This window comes from Protopterus annectens, chromosome 16.part0, assembly GCF_019279795.1.
Source record: "Protopterus annectens isolate FY-2018-M chromosome 16.part0, PAN1.0, whole genome shotgun sequence".
NCBI lineage: Eukaryota > Metazoa > Chordata > Ceratodontiformes > Protopteridae > Protopterus > Protopterus annectens.
Genome location: NC_056750.1, coordinates 667588904 through 667606737, shown reverse-complemented (window position 1 = coordinate 667606737; position 17834 = coordinate 667588904). Strand labels below are relative to the sequence as shown.

The 17834-nt window shown below is 41.7% G+C and overlaps 1 protein-coding gene across 2 annotated transcripts in view; it reads right to left on the bottom strand.

Moving 5' to 3' along the window:
• Positions 1 to 17834, bottom strand: part of LOC122790747 (ER degradation-enhancing alpha-mannosidase-like protein 3) — a 765530-nt gene that overhangs the window by 183470 nt on the left and 564226 nt on the right. For both annotated transcript variants that reach the window (XM_044058342.1, XM_044058343.1), the window contains exon 15: positions 15615 to 15769. In XM_044058342.1, coding sequence (XP_043914277.1) covers positions 15615 to 15769 — 155 coding nt within the window. The remainder of the gene's footprint in view (positions 1 to 15614; positions 15770 to 17834) is intronic.

The following is a 17834-nucleotide window of genomic DNA, read 5'->3' as shown; positions in this document are numbered from 1 at the left end:
GCCTCCCTGATGGAGTGGGGGGGCATTATCAGGGCAGGACAGTCCAAGGCACTTGGCAGCCTCACGAGTACCATTTGCACATAAACGTCCTAGAAATGAGAGCCGTGCTCCTAGCGTTGCAAGCCCTTCAGGACTCTCTTCCTTCTGGGACCATTGCAGTTCAGACAGACAACATGTCAGTGGTGTGGTACATCAACAAGCAGGGCAGAACCAGGTCCTACCCCCTGTGTCGAGAAGCACTCAGACTGTGGCAGTGGGCGATTTCCTCCCAACATTTTCTGATTGTGACGCATATCCCTGGGAGGTCCAACGTCATGGCGGACAGGCTCAGCAGAGCTATACTCATGCCTCACAAGTGGTCTCTGAATCAGGAAGTTGCGGATCTTATCTTCCGCAAATGGGGACAGCCTTGCTGCGATCTTTTTGCCACCCCCTTCAACAGCAAATGCAGCAACTACTTCTCCCTTCTTCCACTTCCAGGTCACTCACCCAGAGACGCTCTAGTCCATGATTGGCCTCAGGGACTTCTTTATGCCTTCCCTCCATTTCCCCTGATTCCGAAACTCATACAGAAAGCGATGTCGTTGGGTTGCAAAATGATCCTCATTGCCTCCTACTGGCCTCAACAGATATGGTTCCCGTTCCTGCACCATTACCTTCTCGATCAGCCCTGGACTCTGGATCCGATTCCAGACCTACTGCTTCATGAATCAGGCGGGTTGCATCAATCCCTCCAAACCCTCCAGCTCACAGCTTGGTTGCTCCGCTTCCAACCTTAGCCAGGCTTCCTAGCATTTCCCCGGCTGTACGCAAGATTGTCTCCTCTCTCAAATCCACAACCAGAAAAACCTATACTAGTAAATGGAAACATTTTTCTTGTTGGGCAGAGACTAGGAACATAGATACCTTTTCAGCCCCAGTCAACGAAATTCTAGAATTCCTAGCACAACTTTTTCATTCTGGGTCCACTTCTGCTACAATCAGGGCTCAATTAGAGGACATTTCTAACTTTCATGTCGCTCTGTCAAATTCAAATAATATGTCTCATAAGCTCTGTAAAGCCTTTTTGAGAGGGACCACTCTCCTTAGGCCTCCAGTGAGAGATCCCCCTCCTCCTTGGGACCTTAATCTGGTATTAACTTCCTTAACTCTCTCCCCTTTTGAACCAGCAGCATCCTGCCTCATTAAGTTTCTGTCTTGGAAGACACTCTTTCTGGTAGCTATTACTTCAGTCACACGCGTCTCTGAACTTCAGGCACTATGTGTTTGTCCTCCATACTTGGTTTTTCATAAGGACAGGGTTGCTCTGAGGACTAATCCTTTGTTTCTTCCGAAAGTCTGCTCAGAAAATAATTTAAACCAATCTATAGACCTTCCTGTGTTTTTCCCCAACCACACCAACAAGGCAGAGTACAAATTACACCAATTGGACGTTCATAGACAATTGCGTTTTTACCTGCACAGGACTAAGGAAATAAGGAAGTCGGACCAACTATTCTTTTCCTATGCTCTAGGCAAACAAGGTCTCCCAGTTTCCAAAGTGACCTTATCCAGGTGGTTGTCTCAAGCTATTACTTTCATTTATCAATTAAGGAACAAAGAGTTACCTATCAGACCGAAAGGTCATTCTACTAGGGCCTTGGCCACCTCTGTAGCCTTCCAATCTAGGTTGTCCATGGATTCTATCTGTGCAGCTGCTACATGGGCAAATCCTCATACCTTTATTTCTCATTACAAGCTACATATGGTCTCCAGGAGCAGAGCTGACTTTGGTTCCACTGTTCTGAAGAGTCTGTTCCAATGAGCCGCCCAAGATTGTAGGTGTTAGGGACGCTGTCCCAACCAGCAAGAACGAAGGTGAGATAGACAACTTAACATAAAGAAGTTATGTACCTACCATAACATTCCATGTTAGTTGTCTTCATCTCACCTTCTTTCTTGCGTCCCACCCTCTGTCCCCCTGTCCTATTGGACCGAGAGTTCTGGTTTCACTGGCTGAGTGTTCTCTGCTTTGTTTCCTCTACTGACTTAGAGAGTATGTCAGGTATGCTCAACCTATTTGTATAGACAGGTTTATTCTCTGGCTATGTCAGGGGTTGGCTATATCAAACGAGATCTGGGTAGCTATTGCTAGGCATCATGGGATAAGGGGTAGCCTCGAGCCAGTAAACAGCTCTCGAGCAATAGAAGATGGCCGAGTTGGACACGGGGATTGGCTCCGATCCCAACCAGCAAGAAAGAAGGCGAGATGAAGACAACTAACATAGAACGTTATGGTAGGTACATGACTTCTTTTTCCTTCTTGCTTGGACTGAGAAACAGAGGATACCACTGCTACCTTGGTCAATCTGGGGATATTAGAAAAACCCTTGGCCCTCCTTCCCTTATCTTTGCAGTACTCTGGGGAGTAAGAGTACTGGGGGAAGGCAAAGATGAATATGCCTGCCAAGGGATGCAGAAGGCATCTGCCTTCCAGGCTGTTCTTGAGCAAAACTTTTTCAAGTGAATGTTTTCTTTGGTGGCGAAAAGGTCTATTTGTGACACACCACGTTCTTTGTCTATGCTGGTAAAAAGTTCCTGATGCACTTACCACTCATTATGGTCAGACAGGCTCCTGCTTACATGATCCGCCAATTGACTGGTTTCTCCTGGTAGGTATGGTGGCATGAGGTGCATGCCTAGGGAGTCTGCAGTTTTCCAAAGGTCCATGGCTAAGTGACAAAGATGGTAAGAGTGAGCCCCCCCCCTCCTACTTGTTTATGTACAGCATAACCATGGTATTGTCTGTCTTTAACAGGAGTGCTCCTTATTTCCATTTGTCTTTGAAGGCAACCAGACCTTTATGGACTGCCATCAGTTCTTTCAGGTTGATGTGTTTGTTCTTAAACTGGGAGTCCCATCTGCCCTGAGTCTGAAAACTGTTGTAGTAGGCTCCCCAGGCTATTTTCAATACATCAGTGGTCAGAATTTGGTCCTGAGGGATGAACCCGAAGGGAAGGCTTGGATTGAGGAAGCATGCTTGGGTCCACCAGGCAAATGCTTTCCTGAGACATGGGAGAAGCTTCACCTTGAAGTTGAGGGATTGAGAATGTTGGCACCGTATATTCCTGAGCTACCACTGCAGCTTCATTAAATGTAGTGTGGCCAGGGGGGATTGCGAGGATGCAAAAGGCCATGTAACCCAAGGCTATGTGGAACTCTCTGACTGTGAGGTCGTTCCTGACAAGGAGCGTCTAGAAATACAGAGTTAGATAGGTAAACTTGTCTGGAGAAGGGAAGGCTTTCTGAAGTGATGAGTCCAGCAAAGCCCCCAGAAACATAACCTTGTCTGTGGGGATATTCTGAGACTTTTGGCTATTGATGGTAAACCCAGTGAAGCCAGAATCTCTAGTGTGTAAAGCAGGTCTGCTTTGAGATTTTCTAGATCTGGTTCCTGAATGAGGCAGTTGTCTAAGTAACGTAAATCTGAATGCCCTTTGACCTGCAGAAAGCTATCACTGGGGTTAGCATTCTGTGAAAACCCTGGGTGCAACAGAGAAACGAAAGGGCAGAGCACAGAACTGATAATGCCTCACCCATTCTCTAAAGCATAAGAACTTCTTGTGAGATTTTTCTATGGGACTGTGGAGATGTACATCCTTTACAGCTAAGGTTACCATGAAAGCACTGGGAGAGATCATGGGCAGTAGTTTTTCAAGTGTTAGTATTGTGAATTTGGGTACCTGTAAGAACTGGTTGACCCATGACAGGTCCAGAATTGTCCCCCAGGTAGAATCTTTTCTAGGGACTAGGAAAAGCATTGAGTAAAAACCTTTTCCTTGCAATGAATCTGGTACTGGTTCAACCGAACCCTGGGTGCACAGCAGCTGTATTTGCTTTAAGGCCTCTGTCTGTTGGTTTGGTGGAATATCTGGCAAACCTGACTGAATTAGAAGATGTTTGAACTGGAGTTTGCAACCTCTTTGAATGATTTTCAGTACCCACTGATCTTTGGTAAAGAGGGTCCAATTCTTTAGGAAGGACAGCCATCCTCCTAGTTTGAGAGGGTTTCGGAAGGGAGGGCTGGGACTTGAGGGGAGAGGGAAAGAGTGTGTCATGGGAGAATCATGATTACTCCCCAGTGGGTCCCTGTTGGAAGGATCCTACAGGCCAAGCTGCTTGCCACATTCTCAGATGTTGCTGCTGCCTTTGACTCCTTTCCCTTTGAGGTCTCCTACGTGTAGGCTTAAACTGGGAGGTCAGAAAGGACAAGTATTTGGTGGGTAATTGCAGCTGAAATGAGGAGGTTGAACCTGCAGAAAGCCCTTGACCATTTGCATGGACTTGGCCTTATTCTCCATCTTCTTAAGCACAGCTTCAGCCTTGGGGTCAGAAAGAACATATTTGTCCAAAGCAGCATCCAAGAGATTGGATTTGAGATGTTTGGGGAGGGACTCTTCTCTCAGCTAGGCATGTCTTCTAATGATGGATCCTATAGCTGCTGCCCTGTGGCAGCTTTCACAGCATCACAGCCACAGTACAAGGAATGCTTAGCTACTTGAGAGCAAGAACTGCATAAATCTAGTAGTTCCTTGGAGAAGGCCTTTTATTTTCAATCCCCACCAGTTTTTGCTTCATCTGGTCTAAAATGGTTTCCTGATACTTGACTATATGAAACGGTATACCTTCATATGTTCGAAAGCACATTTCCGAATGTGCTTAAATGTGAACCATATAGCAAAATTCTGTCACACCGACTTCCCTAAACATCATAAAAATATCGAATTTTGACATTTTCGATTGCTCCACTGCCGAAACAAGTGCTACCGTGGATCAAAAATGGGGTGAGGTTTTGTAATTCGGTGATTCGGTTTTCGCAATTTTCGACTTTCGAGGTTTGCAATTCGCGGCAACAGTGTCGATGATGTGGCTGTCGAACTTATGAAGGTATACCGTATGAAACTGGCAGTTCAAAGTCCTCATGACAAGGGTAGCATAGAGGGGGTTGGGAAGGTGGCCTAATCATTAAGGTGTTTGCCTTACAAGCACAAGGTGCAGGGTTCAAATCTCACAAGGGATAACTGGCTAGGCTTAAAATGGCTCGCAAGGGCAATTAGCCTAGTACTAACCTATGAACCTATGTAAACTTTCCTTCCAAATCTTTTCACTGCTCTACTTTCTTTATCAGTTTGCATGAGATTTTTGGAGATACCAGCTTTTCCTCTCTTAGAACCATGAATCACCATTTAAGAGTCTGCTATAGGGTTCTGAAAAGGTGTCTATGGGAATCCAGAGCCTTTTAAAATCAATCAGGTTTCTGAGAGGCTTGGGGGGGTCAGTTTGCAATGAAGAAACCATAAAAACACATTCACCACTTCTAAGACTGAAGGACTAGCAAGAGGTTTATTATCAGGGAGATTGAGAAATTCCTTAATCCTCTTCTTCAATTGTGGATAGTCCTGTGCTTCCCATTTAACGTCTTTCCTTAGGGTATGTAATGCCTCCCCAAAGGAAACATCAATCTCCTGATGATGACTGACTCTGGATACCCCTTCATCAGTTTAGAGGCAGCTGTTGGAAGTCAGAAACTGTGAAGTGGCTCCAGACCCAACCGACGAGCTATGTCCTTCAGCTTGTAAGGAAGAAGAGGGACCCAACAGCGTATCAGAGTCCAAACATGTCTTGATAGAGGCCTGTGCCAAAACCTTAGTAATCAGACGGGACTGCAAAGGTGTCTCACCTTCTTCAAAAATAACAAGCCTCGATGGACTGGCAGACAGCGAATGAACGTTGCTCAGTACCCCAAGTTTTGAGCGCTTTTTCTTTTTATGCCTAAGGAGATCAACCTCAACTTGACCATTAGACGACATAGTATGTAAAGGCACTAGTGACTTGCTAAACAGCTTAGCTAAAATATCAGCCCTACACTTCATTGTTCTACTGTTAAAGTGAGCACAGAACTGACAGGAACGCTGCTTTCTTGACCCAAAAAAGTTACACAAAAGGAGTGAAAGTGTCAGTGTGGTATCTGCTTGCCACAGCAGAGACAGTTATTAACTTTCTCTGAACAACAACATAAAAAAATAAAAATAAAAAAAAAACACAGAGAAAGTGAAAAATACCAATTGCAGAAACATAAAATCCAAAATTGTTTAATACTCCAGCACCTCGGCTAACAAGCTTTTCACATAGTTAATTCACAGTAGTACAAGCAACACTTAAATAACAAATATCACATCATTAATCAATTAACTAAAACAATTAAACACAAACTAATAATTAACAGTTAGTGCAGAAAATCCTTCCACTCCAGTTCTTTGATTAAACCTTGAGGCACCAAAGTGCCAAACTTTAAAATACAGACTGCTTTTGTATATAACAGTTTATTTTTAAGTGCAACATCATCCTTAATCAGAACTTATTCTAAAATACATGCTTTTAAACTGGTACAAGACCCCAAGTGTACTGCATGAAAATGTGATGCCACAGGGCTATCCAGATTTTGATTCTTAATGTCTCTAACATGCTCTTGTATTCTGATTTTAAACATTATTTTGGTTTATCCTATATAGAAGAAACCACAAAGGCATGAGAGACAATAAACCACTCCCTTAGACACACAGGAGAAAATAGCTCTAAGCTGAAAAAAAAATTCCATTTATTTTAGCAGAAGTCCTGACCACATGAATACAGCTAGAGCATTTACCAGAGGGAAATGTCTCAGAATTTTGTAAAGGAATATTTAAAATTTCAGTAGGCATAGAGAACAAATTATGAACAACAACCATTACTGAAATTATCTCGGAGTTGGTATATTTAAAGAGTGGGGGATGCAGGGGGGGGCTTGCCCCCTACTTACAACAGTTATTGAGTTGTTTGTTTTGTTTTGTTTTTTTAATTCAAATTGCTGAAACTTCGAACACTTGTGTTCGATGTTTTCAGGTTCGAAGTTTCAGCAATTCGATAACGCAATAGGAACCCTTTTTTTACAGTTATTAACTTTCTCTGACATTAGTCAAGAAACACATGAGAAGCTCCCCTACAGAGTACTTAGCTTTAGACTTCTTCTTTCTCTAGGTCAGACTGACTGACTCACTGGCTAACACTCTGCTTCTGGCTCTGATGGCAAGAAAAACTGAGGTTATGCTGTTGGACACCTCCCTCTATACCTAGATGTCTTGAAATTGGTCAGGGTGTCTGCCGGCTTTAAGAGGAGGAGAAAATTCTCTGGTAGTCAGGCCAGCCAAGGGGTTCCATGGTAGGAAATCCCATCAGTTATGACTGCAACAGTGAAACCCGAAGAACATTATTTATTGTTTGAAAACCAGCCCTTGTGGATCTACCATTACCTTGTTTAAGGAGTTGAGTATGGATAACAGGTACTTGGGAATCTGAGTTTGATGATTAATAACCATGACTGCTAGCATAGAGGAGGTATAGACCTTTTTCCCCCACCTATCCACAGCCCCACTGTTTTTATCTGAAGGGATGGCATTGGCATTGGAAAGACATTTAGAAGTTTTATCAGAAGACAGAGATACTGCAGAAGCACTTATCTGTTTTAAAGAAGCTACAGTACAAATGACCAAACAATGATCAGTCTGATGGATTGCATTCGGATTGCCAGCAAGACAGTCAAAGGATCTATGCTCGTACGTCCACCTATATACCCCCTATGATTATCAGATGAGGTCACACGTCGGAATCATGGCCTAGGGAAAGTTAAGTTTGGGTACCCCAACCAGACATAGGCATAATAACCCATTGGTTTGGAATACTGCACCAGTAATTTCATTTAAATTATCTGCATGTGCTCAGAATACACTTGCATAACTTCTCTCAGAAAAATAAAAGTCCTGTTAACTTTCAACGGCAATAGTACTATTTTACTTATTTATTTTTGTTTAAGTATCTTTAAGGGGGCAGTATACTGATCATAACAAACCATTTGCAGGCATAACCTGTGTTATTTTTGGCTCCCCCAATAAACTTTTGTAGATCAGTCCTTGAAAGCTTCAGCTTAAAGACATGGTTAACTGCTTGCATGACATAAAACAAAGCATAAGCAAAAATTACTTTTTTTTCAATATTTGTTTCGGGCCAAGATAGCTTCTTATCCATAGGCAAATGGTTGCTTAATGAAAATAAGTGCGAACAGCTCCACTTAGATCACATACTGCAAAAGATGCCTTTTAATATACAGCATGTTTGACCCACAGCTGGTATGGCTCTCGGTATCAGATTTTAGAAACATAAAACTAATTTCAAAAGGTCTGTCTCTAGAAGTTTATGGACTAATATAATTGCTTGTACTGGGGCCACATAATCATAAACTGCACATGTGACTTTTGAGGTCAAATTCCAAAAGACCTGCTCTCAGTGTAAGTGACTTACTCTAGTGTAATGCACTTACAACGACAGCAGATCCTTTGGAATCTGGTCCTTGGGGAAAGCCTGGTTACAGACAGGCCATACACTGAAGTAAGTCTCTTACATCAAGAGCAAGTCTTTTGGAATCAGGGCAGGTTTACACTGGAGTAAGTCATATACACTGAGATCAACAGTTTTGGTGTCTGGTCATTTATTTTACTATTTTTACACATGTAAAACTCATCTTTTTTGTTTTTTGATATTTATCAGTTCTAGTTTCAAAACCTATTTAGCACTACTGAACTGTAAACCACAATACATCATATGTGATGATACATTTAGACTTGACATCTAAGTGGAACTTGTACCTGTTTTTGTTAAGGCTTTTGCCAAGGACCAAAAAGACATTTCAGCCCCACAGGGGCTGCACAACACATAATACATACAAAAATGCAAGTGGAATACTTTTTTTTCTGTAAAACACCAAGAAACAAACAAACAAAAAGAACCTTTAAAATTACGAAGGCATCAGTTAAAACAAAACAAAAGAAAACACAGGCTATTTTCAAGTGCTGTAATGCCCTTTAAGATTGTTGTTACAGGGTAAATAACAGCTCTTCCAGGGTGAGAAGGCCCTCTGCCTAATGGATCAGTTCAGGTTTCAAAACATCTCTGCACAATCTATTTCCCTAAAATGTCGACCTTGCCATTATAGAACTTTTCCCTTAAGGTTTGTATGATGTAGGACATGCTTTTATTTTTCTTTTATGCTCATCTTCTAGAACCAGTGATGTAATGACCATTGTATGGTATAGTGTAGTAAAGATCTACTTAGACTAAGGAAAAAATTCAATCTCCGTAAGCCACAAAGAACTCCCACACACTCCACCTGAAAAAAGTGTCCTCAGCAAACTCAAAATCACCAACAACACTACATATACAGCCACACGTAGTGCAGCCTCCACTACCAAGCCCATAAGGCAATCCAATACCCTAACCAAGAGTCTACTCATAGGAGACTTCATTGTACGACATACTGATGCCCCACTCACCAGGCTGAACACTGGACGTCAGTGTCATCCAAGTTACATGCACACACTCATAGGTACCATTCCCTGCTGGACCAAACCAAGCTCTTTAAGGAAGAGCAAACCTGCCTGGTGAGAAACCACCATTAACAGGCTTTACAACAAAAAGGAAGAAACTGCTGTCTAAGAGTAAGAAGGAGCAGGTTTTAAACTGGAGATACTCCCTCCCCAACTGAAATAAACAAGATTTCTTGTGAAAGTCCTCCAAGGCAAACTTCGAATCCACGTTCGCTTCCGCAACAAAGGACAACCATAAGGGGTTCTTTAATTACATCCGTAACCTAAAAGGTAAGGCCAAGATTTGTGCCAAACTGATAGTTAAAGGTAACATATACACTGAGCCAATGGACATAGCTAACCTGTTAGCTGACAGGTTTGGTGAAAACTTCACTCCCCTGTCCCCACCACACATACATCATGACATCCCTACCACCTGTCCCCTATCTTGTATCTCTAAACAGCAGGTTGTAAATGCCCTCTCCAAGGCCAAAAATACAGGATTAATGGGCCCTGATAACATCCCAGGCTGCATCCTACATAGGCTCAAACAAGAATTTGCATCACCATTGGGTACTCTTTTCAATCACAGTCTAAGCACCGGCTTCATCCCAGGTGAATGGAAAACTACCATTATGCTCTTGCACAAAGGTGGTGTTTCTACTGACCCTGGGGACTAGAGACCTACAAGCCTGAATAGCCTTATCTGCAAGACCATGGAGAGAATCATCATGGACCTTATCAACAAAGATATAGGTAATCTCCAAACAGTAGATCCTACCCAGTTTGGATTTGTCAAGGGGAGATTATGCCTGTTAAACCTGGTGGACTTCGAGACAGTCACCGGGGCCCTGGATGAGGGGAAATCTGTGCATACAGCCTACTTAGACCCAGCCAAGGCACTTGACAATATCCCTCACTCAGGCATCCTTGGCAATCTCTCCCAGCTAGATATCAACCCTTATACTGTAAGGTGGGTTGTGAACTGGCTCACTGATAGAACGCATGCAGTCAGAATAGGGGAATCCACCTTCAGTAGCATAACCATAACCAGTGGTGTTCCACAGGGGATCATGAGACCTCTACTGTTTGGAATCTAGTTCTGAAGTACAAGCTAAAACCAAGGGACTGTGACTGACAAAGTTGGCTGACAACTGCAAACTGGGTGCTATCATAGAATCTCCAAATGATGTCAACATCCTTCAAGAAGGTCTTATACAAACAAATGACTGGTGCCAAAGTCACAGCCTCAGACTCATGCAAACAAATGAATGGTGCCAAAGTCATGGCCGCAAACTCAATGCAAAAAAATGTATCATCATGCCTTTCAGTAAGAGCGATGTTCCTGCAAACTACCACATCAATGGCAACACCCTAAGTATACACTCAGTGGTGAGAGATCTGGGAAGTCAGGATGACAGCAACCTTGTCTTTGATCACCATGTTTCCACAGTGGTAAAAAGGGCATTCTATATGGCTCATCTCATAAGTAAGGGCACTGTTTCAAGAAACTGAGAATTTATCACCTCCCTGTACTCGTCACTCATTAGGCCAATAACTGAGTACAACGCCCCTTTTGGTAAGTACCTTTTAAAGCACCTGCAGCAAGTGGAGTGACCATAAAGGTTCCTCACAAGGAAAATTCAAGGTCTTCAGCAGCTATCCTATGTGGATCAGCTAAAATCACTGTGACTTTATTCTGTTTCATACAGACTACTCAGAGCCGATCTCTGCCTTGCATATACGGTGATCTCTGACCATGTATTACTGGAAATGCTGCACATCCACAAGTCAAATGACACATGGGTTACTCGCTCTAAGGACCTAAACCTGGTATGTAACATCAATAGAACCTACTGGATTTGTCTCCCACAGGTTACCACACCTTTGGAATAGACTCCCACTTCATGTCAAACAGAGCACCTCATTGGCCCTCTTCAAACACAATCTGGACGACTGGATGGGTAACCGTAAATTCACCCAGGGGGTTCAACCTGTGTCCCTCTTGGACAGGGGCAACAGCTGCTGATCTTGGTAACAAGGGTAAATCTGTCTAGGCTTGTATGGGCCCTCGGGCCATTAGCCTAATAATTTCCTATGATCCCATGATCCTATGATTCAGTCATGGTCCATGTAGGTGTAAATGACCTGAAACATACTTCCACTGACTACATGAAGAGACTTTATGGAGTTTCTTGAGCTATGTGTCAAAGGCTGGTACGTACTTAGCACTGAGCAGCATTCTACCTTCATATCAAAGATGGTGTGACAACATGCAGAGAAGATGACCAACTTCATTAGCTGGCTTAGTTTCTGCTGTAATTCCAGGATACAATACCTGTCAGCATAGGAGGGCATGGTTAACAAACCAAGGTGCTTTGCCAAGGATGGTCTAAACTTGTCTTTTCTAGGCTTTCTAATATTGGCTAAAACACTGTCCTTCCCAAAGAGCCTTATTTAGGCAGTGCCAAATTGACAAAACTTCCAATACAGCAAAATCTACCAAGGAAATATAAAAGGTGTTACTGCTCAGTGTCAGGAGTCTAAACAAGAAGCTCCACTCCCTCCAGACCCTCCTTACCCTGGAGAATGACTGAGACATGATTTAAAGCAGAGTGTGCCCAGGTGGTGCAAAGGTGTCAGTGCCTTCCACATGTCTAGACCAGCAACTACAAAGGCAGAGACTAAAGGTGGTAGTGTCTCGCTCTACACTGATAACAAGCATACCTCTAGGCTGGTTAAACAGGATGATGCACTGGAGTTCTTCCATGTACAGAATGCCACAGACAAAGTCCCATGTCATACCCTAGCAAGCTATGGTCACCCTCTATGTCCTATGAAATCCATAGCTAATACTTAGACCTACTGGTGACACTCACCATTCAACCAAATACCATACTCTTGGAGGACTTTAATTATTCCTTCACAAATTGAGAGTGCTACACAACCCCCAAATTTGCAACATGGAGATTCCAAGACTTTGTAAACACAAACACCCAGGACATGATTGTTCCTCTGCTAAGCATATGCACTAACATATTCGTCCTGGTATTTACAAACATTGGAGAATGTTGCAACCCTCCTCCCCCCATGTTGTCTCCCCTCTGGTAAGATCAGACCACAAAGCAGTCTCCTTCAAAACAAAAATCAATTCTGTAACCCCAGTAAACCCTGTCACAGTTAAGAACTACGCCAAGGTAAACTGTCTTTTATTACAATATAACCTTTCAAAATTTTGAGCCACTCCAAACCCAGATAACACAGCAGCCTATACAGAATTATTCACAGGAGCTCTGTACAACCATGTCAATGACTGCATTGAGATAGCTGTGTCTACCAAACACAAAACTAACAAAAAAGCAAACCTCCCTAGTGGAATCCAAAATTCAACAGGTTGAACAACAAAAGAAACAATTCATAGATAAAATTAGGAAGTGAAATGGCATTCTCATCAAAATGAATACGCAACTAAGAGGACTAATTAATTCCAACAAAGCAAAGTTTGAGGTAAAGACAGCAACCTAGGTCAAAGGCAAACATAAGGCCTTCTTTAGCTATGTCCGGAACCTCAAAGGCAGCAAACAGCAAATGGAGCCACATTCAGGGAACCATGAGATATAACAAATCTTCCAACTGACAGATTAATTTCCAACTTTATCCTCCTCTCATCCTCAGTCGCCCCCACCCCATAACCCCTCCAACTACCAGTAGGGAGAAGGTTTTAAAGGTGCTCTCTAAGGCCAAGAATACAGCTTCAATGGGCTCTGATAATATCCCACAATCCCTCCTAAATACCTTAAATATGACTTAACGTTACTGGAGTCACTATTCAACCATAGCCTATGAAGAGGCTGTGTGCCACATGAATGGAGGACCACAATTCCTTTGTACATGGGTGGGCCATCCGTGGATCGTGGGAACTTCAGACCCATTAATCTGACTAGCTCCATATGCAAAGCCATGGAAAGAATTACAATGTAAATGATTAAAAATGACATAAGAAGCCTTCAGACATTGGTCCTAACCCAGATTAGTTTCTTCAAAGGCAGGTCATTCTTAACGAATATGGTGGATTTCTTTGAGAAAGTCACCAAGGCAATGTATGAGGGCGGATTGGTGCATACTGCCTACCTTGACCTAGCTAAAGCATTTGATCCCTCACGGGACCCAGGGAGTTATAATTGGAGACACCGCCCCCAACAAGAGGCTGGTCACCAGTGGAGTCCCCCAGGGCTCTGTGCTGGATCTGCTTCTCTTTGGCATTTGTTTCTTGGAAGTCAAGGCCAGTGTCAAAGGGGCCTCTGGGCTACTAAGTCTGCAGATGATTGCAAGCTGGGAGCAATCACAGAACCCCCAGAAGATACTAATATTTTACAGGAGGATCTGGTGCCAAAGCTAAGGCTTAAACGTCTATGCCAAGAAATGCATAACAAACAGTATTGGGAAGTTGACCACACTAGGAAACTACCTCATCAATAAAACACCCCTAAAAGTATTGACAGTAGTCAGGGATTTGAGGACATATGTAGATAGTAACCTGGCTTTCGACCACCACTTGTCTAAGGTACTAAGAATATTATTCTGTGTCACTCAGCGTACAAGTTAGGGCATGGCATCTAGGTACAAGAAGGTCATTCTGCTACTATACTCAGACGCATCATTGAATTTAATGGTCCCTTCAGCACACACCTGACCAGGCAAGTACAACTGGAATGTCCACAGTGGTCCCTCACAAAAAGAATACAGGGCATAAACTCAGAGCCCTTTGCAGATTGCTCAAAGCCCTATCCCTATACTTTGTTTCTTACACAGTGCAGGGAGGTGATTTATGCTTGGCATACAAGGCGTCCTTGGATCCTCACTACATGGACCTTTTTCATATCTGCAAAACAAAATGCATCAGAACTACTAGATACAAGAATTTAAACTTTGCTTGAGATTTAAGCAGGACATGTTGGAGAGACAGGTATGTGTCTCAGAGAATTCCTATTCTCTGGAATAGGTTTCCCATCCATGTGAAGCTGATGAACAGAGGTAGCCATTGAATAATCCCCTAGCACACACTCCTTAAAATGACCTGTAAAATAGCGCATGGCATACATTTGGGATGCATGGCTAGGCTTATAAAGGCCCCAGTAATCGTTAGCCTGGTATATACCTGTGAACTTTGTATTCACTGCATACTGTCATGTAAATTAAGATGTCCACCATGCTGTAAGCAATGCTGAAAAGATACTCAGGTTTCAGTAGCCCTGAAGTCAGCCAAACAGTAAAAAGTGTAAAGAAAGGCAACTGTACCCATTCACAAATATGAAAAGACAAGAAAGAAAACTGGTGAATTACCCATTTTACCTTAATTGTACAGAAAATCGTGGAACCATTTGTGTGAAAGAAAAAGCTGAAGAGTACCCAGACTTAACAGGGCAGAGAGTTAATGCTATAGACTGGAATACAGAGGATGATACACAAGTAAAACCTAACAGAGTTGTATTTATTTACTCATTAATATTTGTTAACCAGGTCAGTGTGTTGGTCCAAGGGCCCTTTTCAGGCACAACCCAGGCCATTTGGCAATATAAACTTGTTGTTCATACAAAGTTATAAACAGAATCTATGGATCAGTATAAACATTTGAAACCAAACTGAAGTACAGGGAGGCTGTATTGGATCCTAGACATTATCAATGTATTTAATACAACATTTAAAACATTAGTGAATAAATTAAACAACCTAGGAATGGGTTCCAGGATAATAGTGTGAAAATGGTAGTAGTATATGGGGTCCATGACAACACAAACCAAAAAAAAATGAAGTTACAAGTTAGGAAACAAAGTTCAGTACTGGGCCCAACCTTGTTTTAATTTTCTTCAAAGTGATACAGAGATCATATGAAAAGTAAAGTGTGTTCCCTTTAACAGCTAGAAAAACAGCAGGCTAAAATGTATACACCAGTGTGTCCTTAGTACTGCAACTCCACATATACTATGAACTGAAATCTCTCACAAGATGGATGAATATGCAAGTATTCTGTATGTTGTAGTACTCATTTTTTACACTATTCAACAAACAGTGGAATTATTTCCAGCACAGACTCAGTGCTATAATCATAATGCCTTTGTAATATAATTTTGGCCCTTACCAGGCATTTGTTTGACACAATGAACAACTGCACTAGATTACCTGAATGGTGAGGAGGGGACAGTTTCACTTTTTAGCAGGTTTTTGTATCTGCCTCTTATAGTCTGTGCATATGCTGGGTTGTTTGGAAAAAGTGCTTGCTCACTAGGACACAAATGTGCAAAAATCTCATGTTCATTACCAGAAGAATACATTGCCTGGAAAAAAAACACAAAATAAGTTAACTTAATGCTCAGCATCCCAAATACAAAATACTGAATACTAACATTTATAACCAGCATTCATTTTGAAAAATCTTCAACAAATATTCTATGGAATGGAAAACGTTATCAGCAAAGAATCTTTTTTTCAATAAACATTAAACAGTGAGAGTGAAGTCAAAGAAATGGCAATAATAATACGACTGAGAAAGCTGATAAATTATGTTGATAAAACCAATACACTTTGTTAAAGCAACTCAAAAATGTTATTCTTTTAAAGGACAACTATTAGCAGAAGATAAAAATCTGTTCATATTTTGTTCCCTCTAGCTGGCTAGCAGTATAAATTGTTCTACCCCAAAATGTTACGTAGGAGTAGTTATTCTGCTATAACTGTTTTTCAGCCAAGTCTTCTTTTCCCACAGTACACTATGCCACCCCTCACAACATAATGCCTTGTCCTCCCCTTTTACTCAAGCATCCTTTAACTGCTGACTTAGACCTGATATGCCATTTCTCACCCTACTATTCATTAACTTACTACCAAGCTCTCCTGCCTCAAGCCCCTATCATAAAGTAGACGGAGGATATGATAATCTACAGATCCTACCCCATCTCACTGTACCATAAAAAACAACTTCAAAAAGACTTAAGTACACAATCACTATAGCTTTCTCACAACAACCTCAGGCTGACCACAAAAATAAATAAATAAATAAATCTTCATTAAAAGACAAAAACTCAAAAGTCCCACAAAAATGGACAATAAGGCATAATATCAAATATCACTTAGAAATCACACTGCTCCTCAAAAATACCTTGGCATCTGGTTAGAGCAATCCCTAAACTTTCAGTTTCACATCATTAATATTACATGTAAAGAAAATAACATGCTTCCTGACATTAGAAGAGAAATCAGCAAACGGAAAGGCCTATGTGTGCTAAAATCCGACCTTCCTATTACTGCCAAAACCTCAAAGGAAAAACACATAGCTCTGCAAATCGTATCCAGTCAAATCTTTAGATTCATAACATTATCCCCCATTTCACCCCAAGAGAACATTACTGTTCAGCCTTAATTTAAGCAAAATGGCTTCCCAAAAGTGAAAGATGCACTCTCCTCCTAGCCCATGTAATCCACAAACTGTTATATAAAGTCTTCTTCATTTTCTCCTTGAAACCACACTCTCAAACTCCCACATCATACAACCTTAGATTACAATACCCCCTTCTCCTTTTCCACTCTATTCACAAAACTCCATCAACAACAGCTTCTTATGAATGGAACCTCAGATACTGGAATCAATCCTGCCTAACCTAAGAGACATCACCTCCTTCCCCAACTTCAGAAATCATCTCAAGAAATGTTTATAATCAACAACTGCTTGTAAAAATCTTTGCTTATGTCCTTCCTCTGAATTCTAAACCATCCATGCAGTAGAAACCCCATCTCTCTCCTATCTTCTATCCTGTACTCTTCCTTCACACTACCTTTCCTTACTCTTCTCCACCACTTACCCACCCTCTCAGCACCCACCTCTCTCCAGTGTATTTCACTGGTGGTTCCAACTGTCCTTCACCATCCAACTGCTACAGCCAATATTAACTTGCAGTAACTCTGCAAATTGAATTCCATATACATTGATATTAGGCAGAATTCTACTACATTAGACAGACTTCTAATATGTTATTATAATGTTTTTGCATGTTCAATATTGTATTTTGCAGATTCCCACTATGTTACATGGTCCTTTATGATGCTGTTAAAATGTTTTTGCATGTTCATCTTTGTTTTTGTACTGTTCATCTATACTGAAAACTACTACTATTTTCAAATATCTTTTGTGTTTACATATCCTGTAGTGAGGTTGAAAACAGTCCAGTTAGATCAATTCTTTATCCTGGTGAACAAAAGGCAAATAAATAAAACCTAGACATTGTGGCACTGTCTCTTGAGAAAGCAGATTATTGCATTTCTTTACTTATTTGCTTGCTATATGAAGAACTGTAGAACACTGATCCACGTGGACCATTTTCAGGTTCAGCCTGAATAATAACACAA